The 24,376-nt window shown below is 44.9% G+C and overlaps 1 protein-coding gene and 1 long non-coding RNA gene across 6 annotated transcripts; one reads left to right on the forward strand and one right to left on the reverse strand.

The window, feature by feature from the left end:
• Positions 1-39: 39 nt before the first annotated feature.
• Positions 40-23,729, reverse strand: LOC125689324 (uncharacterized). Its single transcript, XR_007375199.1, has 3 exons — positions 23,632-23,729; positions 9,813-9,953; positions 40-1,117 (listed from the first exon to the last, which is right to left on the reverse strand). It is a non-coding gene; the product is annotated as an uncharacterized LOC125689324 (long non-coding RNA).
• On the forward strand, positions 1,294-24,321 carry TRAF5 (TNF receptor associated factor 5). 5 transcript variants are annotated; one of them, XM_048936288.1, is made up of 13 exons: positions 1,294-1,403; positions 12,577-12,727; positions 13,231-13,455; positions 15,160-15,217; positions 16,085-16,186; positions 16,905-17,069; positions 17,382-17,459; positions 17,829-17,903; positions 18,163-18,255; positions 18,933-19,073; positions 19,582-19,750; positions 20,223-23,812; positions 24,249-24,321. In XM_048936288.1, the coding sequence occupies exons 3-12, from the start codon at positions 13,241-13,243 to the stop codon at positions 20,798-20,800; spliced, it is 1,674 nt and encodes a 557-aa protein (XP_048792245.1). In that variant the 5' UTR covers positions 1,294-1,403; positions 12,577-12,727; positions 13,231-13,240; the 3' UTR covers positions 20,801-23,812; positions 24,249-24,321. The 5 variants fall into 5 exon arrangements, with proteins under 5 accessions (XP_048792245.1, XP_048792244.1, XP_048792247.1 ...); XM_048936287.1 differs by lacking the exon at positions 1,294-1,403 and adding an exon at positions 1,491-1,618; XM_048936290.1 differs by lacking the exons at positions 1,294-1,403; positions 13,231-13,455 and adding exons at positions 7,565-7,663; positions 13,084-13,189.
• The last annotated feature ends 55 nt before the right edge of the window (positions 24,322-24,376 follow it).

Here is a 24,376-nt window from a genome sequence, read left to right on the forward strand (position 1 = left end):
TTGGTTTTTGTCTTTATTCTTGTTCTGGAAAGTTCACAGCCCCCAGCAACCATGAGGCTGTAGCTTACCTAGGGGGGAGCCTGAGTAGGAATTGCACGGGATTACAAAGAGAAGAGGATGAAGGTACTAGAACAGGGCCAAGCCTCTTGCTGATAAAGGAAGAGAATGGGCTGAAGTGAGAACTGTTGTTTGGCAGGAATGGTGTCACAGAGCAAAGTCAGGTCCAAGAGGAACTTCTTGAGAGGATGTAGATCAACTTGTGTTTCCAAACGAAAAGGAAATGGAATAATCAGCTGTCACAGCTACGCTGCAAAATGGGGCACTGTAAAATGTGCTAAATAGAACTGGAGCGTTGTAATACACGTGATGGGCCTCCAGCTCTCTCCAGGGTTAAAGCAGAAAAACCTGTTTTCCTTTCTCGGGGTGCACTGGAAGCTGGCATGGGCATGGCAGAGATCTGCTCTGAGAACAGGGAGTTCTATGTGAAGTACAGAAGAAAAATATAGTCCTTAATACCTCTTAATGCCCAATTACAGCCTAACACAACTTAAATTCTAGCTGAGCTACTGGTGAATAAGGGAGAAAGAGTCTATACTCCGGTGGGAAGAGGAGGAGGACACTGTAGAGAGCAGTATCCATGCTACTTACAAGCAACTGGCTCCACTGTAATAACAGACATCCTAAAATAGGTACGGAAGTAAGGCTTTAAATAAATCTGCTTACGTGTAGTTCTGTATACCAAAAGAACCGGGCACCAAAACTATTTTAGCCTTGCTGCTACTGGTGCAGAAGGCTCCTTTCGGGCTAACACCCACGTAACCCCGAGATGGGGATCTCCGTGCGCCCTGCTGCTTTGCTCTCCAGTACTGCGGCGACAGCAAGGTCCGACCCGCTGCTCGGTGGCCCCTCGGCACACCTTGCGGTACCTGGAAGAGGCGCACCGGGGGAGCTGAAACGTCTGTCGGTAGGATGGGGATCAGGAGCGCCACCCCACCTGCATAGGATCTATTCCTTCACCGCTATACGCGTTTACTCACAGCAACGTGACGCCTGTTGTTCCGAGCGGTGCTCCCGTGCACTTCCCAGACAGGCGGAACCCCGAGTAACCGGGGCGCTCCTAAAGATAATAATAGCGATACGTTTTATTTCGGCAGGAGGGGGAGGAGCCGACCCCTCCCGCCATCCCCCACCGTTCCGCCTCCCCAGCTCCAGCCGCAGCCGCGCTACCCCGCCCAGGGCCGCCCCGCAACCCCCGCCGCCTCGGGCTCTCCCCGCCCCGGGGTTGCCATGAAACCGAAAGCGGCGGCGCTTGCGCTTCCTCGCCCGCGCTGCTCCCCGCTCGGAGCCGCGCCCCGCACCTCCCCCCGCCGCCCCGGTCCGGCGTGCGGCGAGCTCCGGCTCAGGTGCGGCGGGGAGGCGGGCCGGGCCCGGCAGGTGCCGCGGGGGGCGAAGGCGGCGCGGGGCGCGGGGCCGGGAGGCGCGGGGGCGCAGCGCATCTCTCCGTGCCGCTCCTGGGAGCGGGATGCCCGCTGCGGTGGGTGGCGGATGCGGCCCGCGCGGAGCCCAGAGACGCCGCCCGGCTCGACGTGAAGCCAGCCCTGCTACAGCGCCGGAGGGGGTGGGTGATGGGAGAGGTGGATTTGGGAGCCTGGAAGGGGAGAAAGAGGTCAGGGCTGCCCTAGAGGTAGCGAAGTCACCGCACCTCGAGGTGTTCAGGAACCGCGGAAATGTGGCACCGAGGGACGCGGTTAGCGGGCGTGGTGGGGATGGGTTGGTGGATGGACTGGATGGTTCTTAGTGGTCTTTTCCGACCTTAACGATTCCGTGTGGTTCTGGTGTAATGAGCAAGTGGAGGGATGGGCAGAGACGTGATGTGGTTGTAGCTGTGGCATGCAAAAATCATCTCTGGGTGCTGGGTGGGTGAATAAGTACTGCCTGCATTTTAGAAAAGTGTTTGGAAAGCAGGCAGATGGTGAGGGCCTGGAAAAGTGCATAAGCACATAAGACATATTGCATCATACGGAAATATGAAATGGAGCTGATGAAACTGTGCAGGTTTAATTCTTTAAGCATAAGAGAAAAGGATGAAGGTAATGGGCCCGCATGTAGTCCAGGCCAGCTGTGTTCGATGTGGATAGGAGGGACTGTGCAGGAGGTGGTCTGCTTCCTTAGAATGAACATAAAGAAGTCTCTTACAACCAGGGTGGTGATGCACTGGAACAGGCTGCCCAGAAAGGAAGTAGATGAAGAGAAGTCCCCAGAGACACTACAGATCAGGCTGGAGGGGCTCTGAGCATCTGACTGAGTTGTAGATGTCCCTGTTCACTGCAGGGCAGTTGGACAGGATGGCCTTCCAGGGTACCTTCCAACTCCAACAATTCCAGCACGGATGCTGGAAGAAATAGCTGGAATTCAGCTTTTGCAGGAAGACAGCCTGCAGCAGTCTGGCAAACTTGTGAGCAGCTGGCAGGAAGCTTTGGCTCAAGGTGTTAACTGTGAGAGATAAGTAAAGACAGGAAGGAAGAAAAGAAAGCTTGTGGCTCTCACAGACACTGCAGGGGTGGTGGGAAGATGCACTGAAGCAGTAATTAGAGAGTTTGGAGAGAATGAGAAGTGACATCCAGAAGGGGACAAGGTTTTTAAACTGGAAAGCTTCTATTGGAAACTTTGATAAAAGGAGTTTCCAACGAATGCAAAGAGCAGAAGCCACACAGCTCTTTATGTTACCTGCATACTTGCTAAACACTATTGAAGACAGGAGCACAGTTCTTGCAAAGCCTTCAAAGTGGAGAGCTATGGGTCAGGTCAGAATCACAGAATGCTTTGGGTTGGAAGGGACCTCAAAGCCCATCCAATTCCAAGCCCCTGCCATGGGCAGGAATGCCTCCCACTGGATCAGGCCATCCATCCAACATGGCCTTGAATGTTTCCAAGGATGGGGCACCCACAGGTTCTTTGGGCAGCTCTGTCAGTGCCTCACTGTCCTCCGAGTAAAGAATTTCTTCCTGACAACTAATCTGAATTTCCCTTCTTTTAGTTTGAAGTTATTACCTTTGTCCCATCACTATGCTCCCTGCTGAAGAGTCCCTCCTCAGCTTTCCTGTAGGCCTCTTTAGGTACTGGAAGGCTGCAATGAGGTCTCCCCGCAACCTTCTCCAAGCTAAAGAAGCCCAGCTCCCTCAGCCTTTCCTCGTAGAAGTGCTCCAATCTTCTCATAATCCTTACACTCTCCTCTGGACTCATTCCTGCAGCTCTCCATTCTTCCTTTACTGGAGATCCCAGGCCAGGACACAGTAGTGCAGGTGGGGCTTCACAGGAGCAGAGCAGATGGGGACAATCACTTCTCTGACCTGCTGGTCACACTGGTTTTGATGCAGCCCGGGAGATGATTGGCTTTCTGGGCTGCAAGCACATACTGCCAGCTCACAAAGAGTTTTTGTCCACCAGTACCCAGGGCTCCATTTCCTCAGGGCTGCCCTCAATCCATCCTCCGCTCAGCCTCTATCTGCACTTGAGATTGCCCTGACCCAGGTGCAGCACTTTGCACTTGGCCTTGTTGAACTTCATGTTGTCCCTTGTGAGTCCACCTCTGTGGAATGTCCAGGTCACTCTTGTTGGTGTCCTTCCCTTCAGTTTGCCAGCTGCACCACCACCTTGGTGTTATCAGCAAAGATGTTAAATAGAAGTGGTCCCAAACAGATTAGACACTATTTGTTTTGTGCTGAACAATTTTGGGTAACTTTGCCAAATCACTTCAGCGTGCAGCTACAGACTTGTTGGGTGCTTGATTTCCCAAGCTTTATTAGTGTCCTTTCTTCAAGTTAACCTGTAGGCCTGTGCCTTTTTTGATTCCTTTTCTGATCTTTTGATTATAAATGGGTAGGTAGATGTTATTTATCCCCAATTAATAGTAGGCTGTGAAGAAAGCATTTCTCTTTCTGGTTCTCCATGGAGTCTGTATGAATTAAAACATTTGTTGGGCCCTTGATCTTGAGAGTTCTGGTGATACCTGCGATCTTATGGGTATTCTCTTTTCTGGTCCTGCTCAAGTTTCTTGGCTTGTGACCATAAAGAGTTAATGTTCACACTGTTAGTCCCTCTGTTATCTGTGCTATTTGGGCTGTACACACAGTTGTTCCACATCCTTCCCTCAGCCCAGGAAAGAGGCTAACCTCTTTACCCTGGTGTGTAGCAGCTCAGGAAGGTAAAGAAACTTGAGTCATACACATCATTAATAAAAATGCAGCAAAAATTTCCATAGTCTCTACATCTCAGTTTTACAATAATTAAATAAGCGTGTGAGAAACTGTCAGCACCCCAAATTGCAGTGGTTTTAATATGGGACTGCCCACAGTGCTTCGTAGCTAAGTGCATTTGTGTGGGGAACTCTTAAAGAAATTTCTATTTGTCTTATGTTGACATTTGCAAATGGGGCTCTCTAAGGGCACGTATGCTGTTGTGTCCTTATTTTGCAGAAGATAATACTGAGAAGTTGTTATTACACAAAGCCACCAATGACTAAACAAACCTCAATGAGAGAAACAATCTGCAAAGCAATTTTGCCTGAAGTGGTCACTCTGAGATGCATGAGGCATCAGAGGCAGCGTGTTGGTTTCAGGCACAGAGTTCTTGCCCTAAACCAACAATGAATCCATGTGCTTGGAACTGGAGTGTGGCCCTTACGAATATGAAAGCAAAATCTCAGGTTTCACTTCTTAATGTTGTCCTAGAGACAGCGGGTATAAATGGTCACTGGATCATACATTCAATTGAATGTAACATGCAAGGCTATTAGGCACTATCTGTAATGAAAAAAAACTTCTCTGTTGGTTTGTTTCTTTGTCACTGACATCAAACCTCATGGCACTTTTTCCCAAAGGCATCACCAACATCCACCTTGGTGATGCCTGAGACACACCTTGAAGGCTAAAAGCTCAGTGATGTTGTTCACTGCTGGGAGCAATAAAGCTAAAACCGGTGCCGACAGCAGGAGGAAGGCTGAGCGTCACCCTGGGTGTGTTAACATCCTTTTTACATGCATCTTTCCTTTTACTGGGCCCTGTGAAAGCCCTGCCACCTGTTTGTAACTCTGTAAATCTCCAGTGTGTCATGTTTGATCTCATCAGGACTTCTTAAGAACGTGTCCGTTCCCCTTTCTCATTTTTAAGAAAATGCAGTGATGATAATCTTCACTGTCATCACTTTCCCAGCAGCAAGGTCATGAAGTCACTGATACCAGTTGGTTTCTGACATACCAATTACCTCATCATAGGCTAGAAAATATGTGTCCATATATCATCAGATACATATGTGCATCTAAGCACAATCCACTGAGCTTATGAATTCCTGCAGTTGAGCTCAAGGGAATTTCTAACCTCTGGAATTACAAAGTGTCTGAGAAGAAATAGGTGGCCTGCCAAAATCTCCTGTGTCATGGTGAACAGAGCAGAATTTGAGCTTATCCTAGTAATGCGGATGGATAACCATAGGGTATACTGGGAGATTTCTGAACTGTGCTGATTAAATCATTCATTAAGATCAAGACATACAGTTGAGTGCATGGAAAATTAAACTCTGTTGTGCACTGAATAGGTATTAATGGATGCACCGACTGAAGTCAAACCAACTGATGTCCTGGATAGTGTGTGCCCTTGGGGTGGGGAAGGAGAGGTAACCTTTGAACCTAGTCCTGCAATATGTGTGGTCTGTACTATTTGTTACGACATGTGAAGACTTCACTTTGGTTCTGGTACACTTCAAGAAAGAAAATGTAGTTGATTGTCTCGTTGTCCACGCTTTCTTTTACTTTGTTTTAGTACCTTTGGTTTCTTTATGTGGTTCTTGTGTGTTTGTTTCTTTCCTTAAATGCTGCTCCTGGACATCTTTTCCATCATCCTGTTGTGCATGCTTTAAGCTTGATGATGCTCCTTGCTGGTTCCTCTTGCCAGGGTCTTCAGCACTGCACGTAGGGCTGCAGGAAATGGAGGGGTGCCTAAGAACAACAACCCCTTTCTACTCATCTGCTTTCTACTCATCTACTCACTCATGAGTGAGATTGTTTAAAATGAAGATCCTGCTCCTACTCAACTTCTCCATTTGGGGTTTTCCCCAAAGCTTCCCAGAAGCAGATGGTGCTTCCTGGAGTTGTGCTCACAGACACTGTATTCTCTGCAGTTCTGCCTCTTGACACTGGCTGGATGAGTGCTGCTTCCAGAGTTGATGGTTTTAAAAAGAACCCATGTTGGAATTATTTCGCTCATCCTTGTTGATCTATGCAGACATTGGTGCATTGTGCTTGATCAAGGCATATCCTAAGGATGTGAATTCATTGCAAGGACAAAAGACTATTTTCTGTTTTATAAGGTTTAGCCACAGAATTTATCTTAGGCTGTGTCTAGAAATGCCACTTGGATCAGTTTAATTGATCCCATAAAAAAGAAGCATGTCTTCAAATAGATGCCTTTCTCTCTGCCAGCACTGTACCAGCTTCAGTGATGATTTGTCCCAGTGCTCTAGGGATGGTTCAGGAAAGCATGCAGTCTCCTGGGAGGGGAGACTGAGACTGAACAAGATTAGAAATGCTCCATGATCAGGCTTAATTAAAGGAAAAAGGCTAAAGAGAGCCTGTGTGCCATTTGCTGCAAGACAGAAGCTTTTTTTTTTCAATACTTGTATTTTAAATAACAGGAGTACTGAAAATTATTGCTTATCTAGAAAATAAGATGCCTTACTTTGAGGGGAGGAAGGGAAATTGTTATTACTTGGTTTAATTAGGGGCTCATTTAACTGAACAAGCTGACCAATACTCAAGCTTTCTTTGTTAACATACCCAACAAAGGAAGAAGAGACCAGGAAGCCAGGGAGGGAGCAGAGCAGAGCAGAAGGAAGGAATGGGATTAGAGATGGAGCCTGTGGCACTGCAGGAAGGGATGCATGTATTGGTCCAGGGGAACAAGGTTGGTGTCCACAGAGACTGCAGGGATGGAGGCTGCCAGGAGTCCTGTGTAAGTACTTAACTTCAGGCTCTGAAATAAACAGGGTGTATGGCGGCCTTGGTTATCACAAATACAAATATCTGTTTTTGTAACAATTGGAAAGTTCTGTTTTAAACGTCAGATGTCCATGCAGCCTTCAGTGTGAGTTCCTGTGGTAGCTGTGGCTCAATGGTGCCATTTCCTCCATGAGCCATCCTTCAGCATCCCGCAGTGAGCAGACCTGTCTGTGCCCACAAGGATTCCTTGTGTAGGGATGGATCTGGCAGGGCTGGGCCTTGGGTTTCCTTCTACCCTTCTGTACTTGCTCCTGACCTTTTGTTTTCCCTTTAGCCACTCAGCGCTTCCATGAAAGCAATGTTATCAACATGAAGACTCTGTATCCTGGACTAAATCTGTGCAAAATGTTCTTGGTAACATTATGTTGTTCCAAATAGCAAACTCTGCAATTGGTACGTCAAAGCTGCAAGGAAAAATGCTTTTAGATGGCTTGCTCCTGTCCTAACACTTTTGAAACATTTTTAGACATGATCTTTTCAACGCTACACCAGGGGATTTCCACTCCCTTGCTGATTTAAAATGCTCGTACTGTTGTTTTAACCACAAAGCTTACACTCGTGCACGTTTGCTCTCTCATTTTCTCCTCGCTGAGGATCGGCTACACATTTCAGGTACTACTAAAACATTCTACTAAAACGTGTCTCAGCAATGATGTCAGGAATCTAATGCTGTTATAATTATTTGTCATCTGTAAACAGCTCCTCAGGTGCTAGCTGCTGCAGGGGGATGTGTGAGTGCCACATGGTTGTCGTAGAGGGCTTCAGAGCCTGAAAGTTGTCCCCAGCTGAGCTCCCGCGCTGAGCTGACAGCAGCATCCAGAGCATGGGGCTGCAAGCAGAGAGGTCTGCAAGTATTCCTTCTGCAGAGATTGCTGAGGGGGGTCAGGATGATGGTAGATCTATATATTGATACAGAAGTGTAGAACTGACTGACAAATGAAAGAACTATTCAGTTCTGGGGCAGGGTGGTCTAACAGAAAGCGATCTGTACGATGTTTTCTTGTGATCATCAGTATTTACTAGCTTGAAACATAGCTATTCAGAAATTGTGGGGTTTCTGGAGTGTGTGGTTTTTGGTTCGTTCTTTTTCTGTTGTTTGTTTGTTTCCATGTGTGTGTGTTTTTTAAATGACTAGATTATAAAGTAGCTTCATTGATTGGTTTTTCTTTTTTAATGACTCTTGAGTATGACCTCTCAGTAGTGTTAAGAAGAAAATTAATTTCCAGCTGTGAACACAATTATTTTAAGACTTAAGAAGTCCATGTTACTGTAACTTAACATCGTGTTGGTTAGATGTAGACAGTTTTATGATAATACAAAATTAATAAATTTGTGATTAGGAAATCCAGGAAAAATAGCAGAGGTAGCAAATAAATAAAATCGGTCATGAAATTGAAGCTACTTCAGCACCAGATACACTTTGCTAGTTGTGTATTGCTAATTTTTGAAGTGCTGTCTGTATTGTAATCTATGCCTTAAAAATAATGGAATCTAATCTTATGGGGATTCATTATAATGCTTGACTATGACTCTATGCAAAAGAAACCTTTCTGTGTCTCACTCCACTTGGTGAAAATTTTACTATGGAGATTGGCAAATTGATGCTTGCTCCATAAAGCTTTACTGTTTACTGTAAGCCTGCGGAATAAGGTAATGTTGGAGTTTGAATTGGATAGTATTGTCCACATGCAAACAATACCTAATTTGATTCTGCTGCCCTCTGCAGCAACAGGCTCTGTGGGGCCTCAGAGGAAGTTCTGAAACTGCTACTGTTAGAAGCACTTTCTCCTGGATGCCAGTTGGTCACTGTACTGTCATTTTTAAGCAAGCAGAGTTGCTCTTGGGGTTGATTTGCTGCTGAGTGAAGCCCTGTGTATTTCAGTGGTGAGTCTGCTGGATCCTTCTCCTCTGTAACCTCAGGGCTGCGAGGCTTTAAGAAATGCAGCCAGGATCCTTCTCCCCTGAAGGGACTTTGCTGGTGGCTTTTGTTGTCAGCAGCCAAAATATTGTAACTCTCCCTTGGGTTGGGAGGAGTGCTGACGATGCAGCGGAGATAGCAGGTGGCATCACCTGTGCAGACTGTTTAGCTGTGTATGTTAAGAGTTGGAGCATATGTTTGCTGACCCCAAAATTTAGTGTTTTCATAGTGAAGCTTTATCTTACTAATAAATCATTTGACTTGGTTATTTTATTTCAAAATAAAAATTTCCTGGAGGCAGCTAATCTTTCTAGTTTATAAGGCAGCTTAGAGAGGGTCTTTCTAGTGCAAGGTAAGTTCCCTTCCACCGTATTTCTGTCAGTCAGCTCCCATGGAAGTGAACTGATCTTAGACCTCTGAAGTATACTGACATTTACAAAACTTTCCAAATCCTGACTTAGACAGGTTTCCCATTCTGGTAAGGTAAATCATCTTCAATGGGAGGGATGGGGCACCTTCTAAGACCTTCTAAGCTCTGTTCCTTTTCCTTGGGGCAAAGGAATAGACCTGAACTGGAACTAGAGTGTAGGACTACAGGTGTACAACTTCATTTCCTATTAAACATATTTCATGGAATCATGGTAGAAAAGGAAGTAATCGTGATGAGCAGCACCCCAACCCTGGAGCATAGCTGCGCATTATCTTCCCTTACATTATGAACCCAACTGAAACTGTGCTTTCAGCCAGTAGCAGGTCCGCTATCTACTAAACAGCAGGACCAAGCATCCTATTTTCCTGTCCATGCTTAATGACCAAACCAGGAATAACAATTCACAAACTTACCTTTCTCAGTTTAAAAGACGTGGTGGTGTTCAGTGCCCATGTGTTGCATTGGCTGTCCTGGATGTTCAGGCACTGCAGCTTTCTGTAGTGGCTCATGTGCTCATAGCTCACATGGCAACGTGATTAACCTCCCTTGGGAACCTTTATGTGAGAGAAAAGAGGAAAAACATACTGTCTTAAAAAAGAACTACCACCTTATGCAAGTGTTTTTCTCTGTGTGCAGTGAGTTCATGGCTAAAAAAAAGTTAATCTGTCCACGTTAGTTCAGTGTCATTGTTGCACATGATCATAATTGCTATATGACAGTAAATCAGGCTCATGTTGATTTGTCTTAGGTTCTGCTTGTGTCTTACCCCACTTCTGAGCAGTAAGGTCAACCATTTCTGTTTGGGCTTCATGTGATGTGGTGGTAGTTAAAGCTAGATAAAGAAATTGTGTTTTTGTTATTAAGCTTCTTCACTGTGTTATTGCTAGTGAGATATGTATCTGCATGCAACTCAGATAAAAAATGTTGTTTCAGAAGCATTGTGCTGTTGATATAGGTAGGGGCAGGGATGTGAAGCAAGGTGGGAGCCCAGCTGTGAGCTCTTTCTGCTGTGCTGCCATCAAGCTTTCCATACTACTTAGGAGCTCTCCATACTACCTAGGCTTAGCTTCCGGTGATTCCAGCAGCTTCCCTAGGTGCAGTCACGAGTTCTGTCCAGCACTGCCATTTACACGCAAGATAGGAACACTTAGACAGTAGAGGATGCCCCCATGTTTTTGGCACACTCACACTACAGAGGATGTCCTCACGTTTTTGGCAGCTGTGAGCAGGCAGAAGTGAAAGCACACCTTGGCGGTGGTGTGGGACAGGCCCTGATGTAAGCAGGAAGTTGATGCAGTCAGCCAGCAGCAGGCGGGTGAGCACAAAAAGCATTTTTTCCCCTCATGGTTTCCCACTGATGTTAACTCAAAAAGCATGGGCGTGGGCAGCGGTGACCAGGAGGGTCAGAAGGGCTCCTGCAGCCAGCCTGGGGCTGCTGTGACAGTAGTGGAAATACGTCATCTCACGCCAAGCATTGCCCAGCGGTGCGTCTGTCACCCAGCCATCACCTCTGGCTCCTCGGGGTTTGTCCCACACCAAACCACACTGATTCAAGCAGACTCCACTCCAGCTTTGGTGTGTGGCAAAGCAAAGTCCCTCTTTTCTGTCTTACCCCCAGTCCCGAGCCTGTGGGAAGAGCTGACCTACAGCTGAAGGGCTGCACAAGGAAATGGCGGGAAGCCGCAGAGGCTGATAGGGGCTGCAGCAGCCCCAGGGCCCTGGCAGAGCCCTCCCAGCTGTGTGCATCACATGGCCTGGGTCCTCACAACATTGGCTGCACGTCCCACGGCAGTCATGTAACAGCTGGTGATGGTGGCAAACCTGAGCTGTGTGTCTGGGAAGGCTTTCAGGATAGACCCTGAAAGAAAGAAGCTGGTAATCATGGATTTTTGTGTGTGTGTCTGTGTTTTTTACACAGTGTGGCATCAACTTGCAGAATACATGATGCCAGAAGGTGCCAGTCCTGAAATGTGACAGGACTGGAAAAACTGGATGTCCCATAGATGAAAAGGAACATTCATAAGTGAGAGGAATGAGATGTGTTTTGGGGTTCTTACTGAGTGCTGAGTGTGCAGGAGATTGGCCAGCAGATGCCCATGCTGCACAGGTCATGGTGGCTATTGCTCACCTGTGATGGAAGCTGTGCTGCAGGTAACCCCTCAGGCTGTCTTTCTGCATCCTCAGTGGGCATGGGGAAAATAAAATTGCTCCTTGGGGAGCATCACAGAAATGGGAACCCTGTTGTCAGAGGAGAAAGAGTCAGACAATGAAATCAGTGTCTGACAAGTCCCACGTCCAGTCTTGCAGGCTGGTAGTTGAGTGCCCTATGAGGCCCACAGCAAGCAGATTGGCTCCTACTGATCGTGTGTTTTGGCTTGCTTTCAAGTCATCTGCTTCCTCTGGCCTGCAGGATTTCCTTGTCCAGCACAGGATTTTGAACAGAAATCTGCTTTCTGAGCCCCAGCTGCCCCATGACCTTTCAAGCTCTGTGCTGTGCCATTCTCACCACTGTTTCCATGGGCCAACAGCCCTCAGTTGAATGCGATATGCCATGTATCAGTGCTGCTCATTGCCATCTGTGAGGTTGTTGTGGTTATGCGCCAGCCATGCTTCCACAGCAGACACCCTCGGTGACCTTACAGGAGCTGAGTCAGGCCCTAGCAAGATGCCACTGCCAGCAAAAGTGACTCAGGTGACTGGCAGGGAGGATGATGCACCTGAAGGGGAAACAGCATGCTCAAGTACTGCTGTGAAATTGAGTTGGTGAGTTGTGTTTTGTGCTGTCAGTAATGAGGTACTGACCAGAAGATCAAACACTTGAGTTACATTCTTTTATTTAAGAGAACATGGTTGTGGCTGATGAGCTGTGCTTTTGTACACATCCTGTAGGTATAAATGTCCTCTGAATGCAAAGCTACAAGAAATAAAAACCTGAGCAGCTTGAGGTTTTTAGCTATTTGCACAAAAGTACTGTAAGATTGAGGGGACCTGTGGCAAATCTCAAGGTTTGTGACTGTTAGAGCTGGAAACAGATGTTGCTGGTTTTTTCCTATTAGAAAACTAACGTTGCATTCATCAGGTGTCTCTGAGCTTTTATAGGTTGAGCAAAAAACTTATGACATGTTTCTGATTGCAGTCTTCCTTTTTCTTTTTTTTTTTTTCTTTTTTTTCTTGCAGGCAAGGTTAATATAGCCAAGAACTGACATATAATTAAGTAAAATTCTGGAAAAGATGAGATTATAGTCTGCTGCTATAAATGAATAATCATTTGGAAATAGAAGGATGACAAGATAAGAGGCTTTGGCTCCTTTTAACACCTAAACTGAAGGTAAAATCCCTCTACTCCTGTTTTTCTGTGTGTGTGTACTCCTGGCCATAAGCCACAAAGCTATCTTGTGTGCACCAGTGCGGTGAATTTGTGATACTGTGTGGGAGATTTCCACTTTAAGCACAGACTTTCCTGGCAGATCTTAGGGCCAACAGTTGGCCTCTGCTTTCCCCACATGCCTGCTTTAAATTTTGGTGGTTTTTTTAGGCCAAGAGTTCCTGCAAGAAAATTGAGAAAAAATTCCCTGTTCTGGGAAATAGTTCTCAAATCCCAAAACTCTTTCCAAAGTGAGCTTTAGTGCTTGTCACGTAAGCATCATCTTGGGGTCCTCTGAGCATTCTGTTGTACTTCCACAGTTGATGCCACATTTCCCTTTGAAATCTGTTGGACCCTTCTGCAAACTGAAACCCTCAGACAGATGGCAGCCTGCCGCAGGCTATAGCAGAGGTGAAGCGACTGATGGTGAGCATTTAACAAGATTCTTCCCATGTCTGATTTTCCAGCGCGGCTTCCATGGCCTGTGACGAGCTCACTGCTGTCTCGGGCATCTTTACGCGCCAGAACTCTGCTAGTGCTGTTTCTCTGGACTTCGAACCCAACACTGACTACAAGTTTGTGGAAACCTTAGAGGATCGGTACAAGTGTGCCTACTGCCACTTAGTCCTTCACAATCCCCACCAGACAGGATGTGGGCACCGGTTTTGTCAGCAGTGCATTCTCACTTTGCGGTTAGTACAAACTCCTTCCTGTATCTACAGGCTCCCTGTCCTCCTGTTCTTAAACAGAAGTCGGCCCCTTCCATAAATCAGCAGCGAATTCCATAACAATGATTCTCTGGTGACACGTTGTATGAGAGTCAATGGGAAGACTTCTGAACTCAAGGTGTCTTCAAAGATCTTACAGGGTGCTGGAGAGAAATATAGGATTGCTTTGGCAACTGCATACAAGTCAGCATATGAAAAACTTTTATATGAATTTTTGAGTTTTATTGAGTGGGACAATGTCTTGCTTTGTCCATCTGTTATTGGTACTACTCAGGTGATTTTTTCTTGCATTAATATTTCATGTTATTGGTGCCAGTAGCTAAATTAAGGCTAGTTTCATTTGGTTCCATGTAATTTCTTTACTTCCAGTGGAGTCCTTGAACTGATGTTAATATTACCCAAGACTACAGTGAGATCAGTAGGCTGTTGCCATCCGTTTGCTTGGGATTCACCTGCAGGTGTAAATAAGCTCACCTGGCAGACCTATCAAATGTTTTGTGTGCATGTGCCCAGGACGACAGCAGAGAAGCTGGATTGTGTGACCAGATATTGCTTTCATTTTTTTTACAAATTTTAGATGCTTTATGTTTGTCACTTTTCCCCCTCTGGGTTGCCTCCCCATGCACAACAGCCTCAATATGCATTTTCTCACCTCTTATCATAGGACTTCTTTTAATACAGGGGACATTAAGTTTCCCTTTATTGTTTTAACAAGGACTGCACTACTTGTAGAAAACAGAGGCTAGGCTTAATGTGCACAGATTTTTTCAGATATGAGATCTGTAAGAAGCAGATGGCCAGAGAGTGACAAGATCCCCTTTAATTTAAAAGGCATCTTATTAACAGTCATAGGACAAACTGCTTTCTGTTATTAGTTCATTGTTGCAGCTTAATAACCTCCCAAAGCTCTAAGCAGACTGTGGCTGTGTAGTTGCTAGAACAAAGCCTTTCCAAAGTGCTTTTTGATTCTTATGGTACCCCATGTGAATGGGACATAGACAACTCACATTCCTTCCATACCTTATTATTACATAAGTTCTAGGTATGATGTTTTGTTGATTCATATCAAGGAAAATATCACTTTGACATAGGAACAGCAGATAAGACTTAACTTGTTAAACCATCTCTGGCTTAAATTACTTGCTATAAAAGTGACTAAAACGTAGGAAATTCAAGATGGATCAAGAATCTGTGCCCTCAAATTATTCAGGCCGGACCTCATTTTGATGAACCCATGCTGACTATGCCTGATAACAGCTTTGCTCTCTAACTGCCTTTCAATATTCCTCAGGACAATCTTTTCCACAGCTTTTCCAGGTTAGGCCAACAGGTCCATAGTTTCCCAGGTCTCCTTCTCCTGCCCTGTTTGCAGCTGGGTTTAATACTGTGCAGCTTCCAGCCATTGTGAGCCTCTCCAGACCCCAATGACCTTCATTAGATTGTTGAGAGGGGTTCAGCTACAATGCCCACCTCAGTGCTCTGGGGAGATGCCATCAGAGTCCATGAACTTCTGAACGTTCAGCTGATACAGTTGTCCCTTACAATTTTGGTGACCACAAATTGAAAGTCCCTGTTCCAATATCCATGCCAGCTGAATTCTAGCATAACGCAATCTTGGCAAGTAAATCAAATCTTCTGTGGGTTAACACAACTCTTCTTTTAATCTAGAGAACTGCATGCAGTACCCACATGTCCTGTCGACAAAGAAACAATAAAAATGCACGAGGTAAGTGGCTGTGCATGCAGAGACCACCTGCATGAAAAAAAAGCAGGACAGCTGAGAACAAGGTGGATCTGAGCCTTTTTGTCCCCATAGGCGGAGCAGCTTTTGTTTTGTGAAGCGATGCTGATTGAAAGTGAAGAAAAAGAGATTTGGATGTGCAGCTAAAACTTTCTTTTATACTTCACATTCTAAAGTTATTTCAGTTTAGTCCTCTGTATTTCCAGTAAACTGTCAAATCGTTTCACAGAGTTTTAAATCTTCTCATGCCTTTTGATATTTTTTATGGTGGATTTTTGTAGGTTATTTTACCATGAGAGTTTATTGGCATACTTTTAAAATCCCCTGTCTTTCTGGGGGATCTTGTTTGTTTGTCTTTAATTTTTGACTTGGTTACAATTTGCTGTCTTAACTATTTCTATTATATATCATTAACCCTGCAGACTTTGTTTGCTTTTTGGTAACTTTTTAGAGGAAAAGACAAGTTCATGCCACTTATTTTGCAATCTACCTGATTTTTGTAATGGATTCATCTGTTCTTGTTTACATGCCATGGCTTGAAAGTATGCTGCCTACTTGATGCTGCCGGAATGAATTTCCCAGCAAAATGAAATGTCTCCTCCCTCTTCTGCTCCTTAGACAAAACTGTAATTAGATTGTCTTTGTAATTCTGTTTTTCACTCACTGTCTGCTGCCCTGTGGAAATCTTATGACAGTAGTGCAACACAGCAGCTGCATAATGCTCTGTGTAGGAAGATCCCTAAATAAGACTGGAAGTTTGCTCAGGGAGCTCAGTTGCTTCTGCTTACACAGCTGTTTCTCAGAGTCTATAGACAGGGTGTCTGAGCATCATTGCCATCCATTCCTTTACAGGTATTCAAGGACAACTGTTGTAAAAGAGAAGTTCTCAACTTGTACGTGTTCTGCAAAAACTTCCCTGACTGCAATTCAAAAATAATTCTGGGGCGGTATCAGGTTAGTTGGCTCAATCACATTTTAAGCCTTTGATTTTCATGTGGACTTTGTGTGTCACAAGCTAAATTTCAGTGGTTGCCTTCAGACTTTTGTCACTGTAGCAATGTGGCTTGAGTACACAGTCAGTGTCATAGTTGTACACTGAGTAACAAACACTATGTTGTGGCTGTAAGCTTACAACAGCTGCGCCTTATTTGTTTGGTAAGAACCATTTGCTTTATATTGCTGTGAACATATCGGTCATTTTGCAAGTTCAGGAGGACTGCAGTGAAGGTTTGCTACATAATAATGAAAATATAATGATATGGGAATTTAAATATTATAAAAATAGCAAGGATAACTCACATCAGAAGTCTGTGCAGGGTGATGTGGAAGTGGGGAGAAAGACCCAAGACAGGTGAGCAGGTTGGTGCTCAGCCTAACCTCACTGCCTTGCTGCTCAGCAGGGCCTGAGCCCAGCAAAAGTCCAGAGCTGTGGCAGCACGGAGATGGCCTTACTATATCCACAGCACCTGTACTTAATTTCTGTATGCTTAGGCATAATGAGATGCTTGATTCTGCAAAACTTGCTAAGATGTGCTGGCCATTCTGGCGTGTTTGTGGGAAAAGTTGAAATCCTATAGAGGACTCCTCAAATTTTCAGAATTTTGCGTGTCACCAGACTGCCAGATGTTTCTGTACGTCATACCGGGGTTTAATTTGCTTTTATGTCTTGCAGGAACATCTTCAGCAGTGTTTGTTTGAAAGCGTGCAATGCACTAATGATGGATGTTGTGATCAAATCCTTCGGAAAGATTTGAAAGATCATTTGAATCTGCACTGTAAATTTCGAGAAGAAATGTGTCAGTACTGTAATAAACACGTGGTGTTAATTAACATAAAGGTAAGATTATAAAACATTCCCTGGAGTCCATCCATATATTTGCCTTTTAATATTGCTGAGTGAAACGTTTCCAGCATTGCAGTGGGGTTTTACCACTCATGAAACAAAACTTGGCTGAGTAGCTGAAGGAGAAAGCATAACAAAAACGAGAATGCTTTAAGTAATACCAGTTACTCTTACTCTCTTAAAAACATGATGTGAGGCTTGTGTGTGTGTTTATGATTACTTTTTGCATGGCAGTAGCAATAACTGCTTCTATGTATGCTGTTTCACAAAAATGAAAACCATTGCCTTGTTTTTCTTTTTCCCCAGAATCATGAGGAAAATGACTGTCCTGATTATCCCATGCCTTGTCTCCAAAACTGTTCACAGATAATTCTGAAAAAGGAGGTACGAGGATTTTTTTCACATGCAACAATTCAGCAAATCACACACTTCACTAAAACTGAAACTCGCATCACAGACTGCATTGGCTCACACCAATACAACTTCATCACTCTCAGTATTTTCTTTGTTTGGTCCTAAATGTGATGTATGTCCCATCTGACAAGCGAGGTGTTTGGTCACTGCAAAGCACTTGTATTGCAGTATGGAAAGACACCTGTCTTGCTTATTGATCCTGAATATTCATTTTCTTCTTTATGTAACCAGTCATGACATTGGCCTCTATTCACTCCTTAGGCAGGTTTTTAGATTTTATCAGTGTAATAAGGAACTTAATATTTATTTCATTACAAGTTTCTTTGTTAATATACGCAGATTGAAAAGCATCATACTGTGTGTCCTGAGACTGAAGTGGACTGCCCATACAAACAGTATGGCTGCCATATAAAGGTAATGTTTTATAGATCATTGCTTGTGCTAGAAATGTGTCTCCCAAACCAGAGTAGTTAATCAAGATAATCATTTTTAGTTCTTTTACAACCATTTCTAGTAAGATGCATCAGCAGAAAACCAGGACTGTAATTCCCTCACTTTCAATGCACGGAGGGGACATTTTAAATCCTGACATCAATAAATCTTTTACCCATCAGCTTCAAAAATCTGTGTGTCTGATTGTTTTGTTCTTTCACTCCCCTTCTGCCTCACTAAGGTGAAAAGAGGGAAACTTGCTGAACATGAAAATGGTGCCCTGCGGGAACACATGCTGCAGATTTTAGACAAGAATTCTAGATTGGAAGAACAAGTAAGTTGTATTTAATGAACACCCTTCCACAGTTCTTGGCAGTTTGGGAGATTACGTGAGATTTTGCATTTGTTGTCTGTTACAGCTCAGATGCATTCTAAAAAGACTGGTTTTATTGTCCTCACCTCACAAGTCAGAATATGCTCTTCTAGTGAAGTCAGGCAATTAGCTGGAAATTTGTCTGTGCTCAGGCGTGTGTATTCTCCATCAGACACAACGGGAGCCTCGTTGCCATCGCTTATATCATTTGCTTTTGACTTCTTGCAATTGATGCCAAGTTTGTGAATAGAATATTTGAGGGTTTCAGAGGTCAGTGAGATTGCATTGAAAAGGAGCCTTGGGGTGCTGAAGGCATCCCCTCTGCAGAGGTGGCACAGAGCAGTGCAGAGCCTCCTGCCTCCTTCATCCTGCCTCATTCTTCCTGCCTCCCTCCTCCTGCCTACTTGTGGCTTATAAAAATCTCACTTTGCAAGCTGGGCAATAGCAAGTCAGATTTAAGATGCAGGGATGTCAGTATTTGACAGCACATATCCTTGAATTTTGAATTATCCAGCTAAGCTAGAGGCTTTACACTGTAAGCTTCTCTACTTTCTCCTGTACCACAACATGTTTTAATTTAATCCCTGTTCATTTTGGTTGTGCATGGAGCCTTTTACTCTGTACTTTTCCATCTCTAGATCTCTGACCTGTACAAGAGCCTGGAATGTAAAGAGATTAAAATCCAGCAGTTAGCAGAGGCTGTTAAAAAGTGTGAGAAAGAATTCAGACAGTTTACACAACTGTTTGGTAAAAACAGCAACTTGATGGTAAGCACACAGGTGAGTGACACACTGGTTTTTTCCTTTTTGGCCAATTGCATTCTTGCAGTTTAAACCATGCACTATGAAGTGTGTTTATCCAGTTGTCATTAATAGCAAGACAGTAACAAATACTGTTTCCCAGACATTTCCCAAGCCCTTCTTATTTACAATGACAGTATTGTGTTGTAACCAATAAAGAAGTTTGGGTATCTAATCAGGGCAAAAAGCACTGTATAAATCCTCATGGCCAGATCCCCATGGAAAACAGGAAGGTGTGAATTTGAATCATCAGTTGAATGAAATCAAGCAGCATGAACTGATCCAATTGAGGGATGGCTTCTCAGCTGGTAAATACCAAAGGAGGGATTAGTTGGACACATTCCTGAGGCAGCAGAGTACTTCTGACTGTACTGTGTAGTTGGTATTGCTCACATGTTAAAGATTTCTTTATTTCCAATGAAATGGCTGATTTTGTAAATGTCCTTGTCTCCGCTTCCCACCTTCTTCCTATGGTATTGTCTGGAAGGCTCTTGCCAGTCATCTGGATAAGTCTGCTCGACTGGAATCACAGGTGAAACAGCTAATACAGATGGCAAACCAGCAACAAAGTAAATTAGACTTGAGACCCCTGTTTGACACAATTGAAAATGTAAAACAGAAGATTGCCCTTATGGAGACATATGATCAGCGCTTAGGTATGTCTGGACTTCCTTCTTTTCTGCATGGGTTCTGGGATCTTTGTGGTGGCTAAGTAGAGGCTCTGGTACTGCAGTCAGTCAGTTGCAACTCTTAGCCAAAAAGGGTTCTCTTCTCCAGGCTTTCTATGACCAGCCTGTGGTAGTACATGCTACAAACATCCTCCCACCTTCCCCTACTCCATACTGTCACCAGAGGGCCCAGCTTCTGAATTCCTGAGGCACAGCAGGGCCAGAGTGCTGGATTTGGTGAGGCTGGGGCACTGTGGTGGTAGCAGTCGTTGTTTCCCTAGTCAGACAGTAAATGTGGCTTGCAGTTAGTGTTTTTCCTTATTCAACTACCCGCTGCAACTAGAATTGGAATTAAAAAAGGTTAACAGCTGCAGTTAACAGTCTGTACTCAGTACTGTTCTTATGTATTGTCAGCTGAAGTCTGGCTGCTCTCTGACAGTTTTATTTTACTTTTTCCCAGTTGTTTTGGAAAGTCAGTCCAGCAAACATGATCTCCAGATCAATATTCACAAAGCACAGCTCAATAAAAACGAAGAACGATTTAAGCTTTTGGAAGGCACGTGCTACAACGGGAAATTAATTTGGAAAATCACAGACTACAAGATGAAGAAAAAAGAAGCAATGGAAGGTCGTGTCCTCTCCATCTTCAGCCAGCCCTTCTACACCAGCCGCTGTGGGTACAGGTTGTGTGCCAGAGCCTATCTGAATGGGGACGGCTCAGGCAAAGGAACACATGTCTCACTCTACTTTGTTGTCATGAGAGGCGAGTTCGACTCACTGTTGCCATGGCCCTTCAAGCAAAAGGTTACACTCATGCTTTTGGATCAAACCGGGAAAAAAAATCACATTGTGGAAGTCTTTAGAGCTGACCCCAATAGCAGCAGTTTCAAAAGGCCTGATGGAGAAATGAATATTGCCTCTGGTTGTCCACGCTTTGTGCCACACGCAGTTCTGGAGAACACAAAGAATACCTATGTCAGAGATGACACTCTGTTTTTGAAAGTAGTTGTGGATCTAACTGATCTGGAGGAATTGTGAAGAAAAAAGTATCCAATCAGTGTGACTGCTTTAATTTTTATGAAATGCCTTCTTGTTGATTACTAGCCATGCAATAGTGAATTGCCACCTGTCAGCTACTCATGTGTTTCAAGGCTCTTGGACCATGTGACAGACAACGAATTGTTAAAACATCAGCCTTTGTTTTTTAACCTTTTTTCAAGCCTGCAGCTTCAAGGCAGCTGTAAGACCAGTCTGATGTGAACATGCATTCAATCCAGTGCTTTGACTAGGCTCAGTACGGGCTGGGTGTGAATGCTTGGCTCACATCACGGGACTAGTGATTTAGGATGAAAATTCTCCTATAAGCCCTTGGGAGCCCAGGCAGGCCTGTGGGCTCCACTACTCACACCAGTGCACATTTCACTTGTCTGAAATGGAAACATTTTCAATATTAGCTCGTTTGAATCAATGTATCATGAGCCCTCAATCTCCTGGATTTTTGAAGCAGTGAGAAAGGGGTTCAGCCAGACACCTGTCAGGGATCTTGCATACTTCTTTTCATTAACGTATTTTTTACCAGGAATTCCAGAGCAAAATACCAATGCCTCTTACTTTTCTAGCCTGATATTTCAGCTGTACAGAAGGTCACAAAATGGATGTGGTAACATCATTTTCATTCCTGCCTAGTGCCTTGGGACTGATTTCCACTGGTGATCAACATCCACAGTCCCCAGCTGAGGTCAAAAGTAGTTGCATGTCCTTCTTACCTCTCAGGATATGGCCATCAGGTACTCAGCTGCCAGCTCTTGGAAGAAAGGGGACAAAATTCTTCAAAAGTTTGTCCTTCCAGCTGCATCCCTGGGCCAACCAGCTCTACAGGCGGCAGGAAGAGCTCTGGATATGTTTGGGAAAAACCTCAGATAACATGCACTGTTCTCCCTAGAAATTTGGAATTTTGGGAATGAAGGGGGAAATAGACGAGGGAATGAAGTTCCTGTTGGAACCCAGGTCTCACGAGTAGTGCAGTTTGAGCATTTGTTAAAAGGAGTGAGAGCTGCAGAGCAATTACTGATAACTATGAAATACTTAGGAAGATCTTCATTTTTATCCTAAGTTCTTTCCATATTGCAAGGGAACAATTGCATTTTATGTGGTTTATTGGAGACACACTAAGAATGCCAAGATCAGGCACCAAGCAACAAGAAGCAAAGAACACACGTGCCTTTTTAAAGTCTTTTGGGTGCTTGTAGGATGGATGTAATTTTGCACACTCAGTCATTTTGTTGTTAGAAGTGACAGAATTTTGTGTCTCATTTCTTGCAGATCAGGTAGTGAAAGAGCGAAATATTATCCACTGCTCCTGCAGCCCACTGGCAAAATAAAGCTGGAGCTTTTGAAAAGGATGGCATGAAAGCAAGCTGGATTTAGAGTAAGAATAAACCAGGCAGAATAAAAACCAAAATGGGGCACAGACCCCAAGGTATAAGGTAGAAAATTCAAGACGGCAAATGTGGCAAAATGGAAAATGCCACTTCTGTGCAGAATGATATAATATGATTTGGTGACTGACACTAAGATGAGGGCAAAGTACATTTTATGTATTTTATATCTGGAAGCTCATTGCTATAGGCATTTACTTTTCCAGGCAGTTTCTGGAATGTAGATCAGGAGGTGGAGGTGGAGTGGAGGAGAAGCCTTACGATCTGTACATCACAGTAAGGTAGTACATCTGGAAGTCCTTTTTGTTGCACCACGTCTGTGTATGATGGGCACACAGGGGTTTTCATAGTGACCGGACAGATGATAAAGGTCCGATGTTGTTCTTTCGTATCACCACCATGACTGACTTTACAGTCCATTTTCTCCACACAGCGGAGAGAATTGGGCCTCATGTCCTTAACACTTTTCGTTACAGAAAGAGAAGTTTGTTTGAAAGATATTGCGATACCGTGGGACACTGATTCTAAGCCTCTGATGTGGACTTTGTATTGATTGATACTTTCAAAGGGATAACCGAGTGGTGTCAGCTGCAGGTCCTCGGACTGTCCAGTGCGTGAAGTGTAAAATGAAAGACTGAAGACCCTGGAGAACTGAAGCAGGACGGAACGGACGCACTCTGTATCTGGATGAATAACAGACCTCTCTGCCTCCACACCCCAAGTATAAAATGGGAGTGATGATACTTGTGGAAGTGTTAGGACTATTTAAATGTTTGTGAAGAGTTTTGAGCATGAAAAGAGCTAAGTACTATTAGAACTCCATTTCTGTCTGTTGAGTTGGTGATGGCGTAGTGATGTGGGTGTGTGTCAGTGTGTTGCCAGGCCAATGCTGGGAGCGTGCTCAGCTTTGGGCAGGCTGTGCCTGTGTTGGCGTTACCGTTTTGCCATGAACGTTCCTTTTAAAATTCTGAAGCACAAATGATTCCCCCTGGGTGACAGAAATGTCCCCGTTGGAGTACTGCCTATTTTATAATGAATTTATTGAGAAAATTACTTGTTTTCTAAGGCGATCTTATTTAAACTGGTTTCTTTTGTTACAATAGTTGAGTTTTGTGTTAAGATTCTCTGCGATTTTTACTACTCGAGAACCGCATTTTAAATTTCATCTCAAGGGTTAGGGAAAAACGTTGTCTAGCATGATTACTGGGGAAGGATTTTGTCGTTGCATGATAAATACCAAAAAACTTTCAATAACGTCGTACTGAGTAAACAACCAAAAGCGTGTTCTACATCAGCACACGGTGTATTTTTATGTAGTTACTGACCGTTTGTAACTGTTTGAGTATCTCTTACTACAGTGCAGGCATTTTTCTAGCCTAACGTCATAACTGGATACGCAAAAACAGGGTCAGAATAAATAACGTTTACCACCTTTCCGGAGTGCCGTGCGTCCCGTCGGCGGGCAGCCGTTGCCATGGGCGGTGCCGAGCGCGGTGCCGGGCGGGCCGTGACGCTCTGCCGGGCCGGGGAGCACCGCCTCCCGGTCGCCGCCAGCCCTTCCGGGTCAGCGCCGAGCCGCAGCCGGGTCCGTGCTGCCGCCGCGGCCGGCCCGGTAAGTGCGGCGCTGCGTCGGGCTCTGCGGGCGGGGCACCGCAGGAAATGGCGGCGGGGAGCCGGGCCCTCCGGTTGGAGCCGTCCCGGCGGCCTCAACGCTGCGTAGGCCGGGGATTGCTCCTCGCTGTCGCGGAACGTGGCCTCCTAATGCGCTGTCGGCTTGTAATCGCTTTTGCGAGAAATTCTGTGTAAATGCGTTGATAGTGACATCTTCGAAGGTTACGCACAAACGGGGTCTTGGCACACGTTCCTGCTGCAGGAAGATGGTAGCCTAAACTTTTGCTTCACCGTGGTGCAATGCGCTCTGTGCGGGTGCTGCCGGGGTTGGCCTTAGATGCCTTCTCGCCTTTTCTCTTTCACCGCACCCTTCCTCTTTCTTTTCTCCTCCAAGGCTTTTGGAGATGGTGCTCTTGACCAAGCTTTTGTCTCACTAGGTATGGACAACCAGAAGGATGAGAAAGGCAGGCTGCTCAGTGCAGCTTCTGCAGAGGACCTGAAAGTCCGAGGTAGGCACAGCTGGTCAGTTTGACAGCCACAGTGCTGTGTGTGATCTGTTATCTTC

This window comes from Lagopus muta, chromosome 2 (assembly GCF_023343835.1).
Source record: "Lagopus muta isolate bLagMut1 chromosome 2, bLagMut1 primary, whole genome shotgun sequence".
NCBI classification, from domain to species: Eukaryota; Metazoa; Chordata; class Aves; order Galliformes; family Phasianidae; genus Lagopus; species Lagopus muta.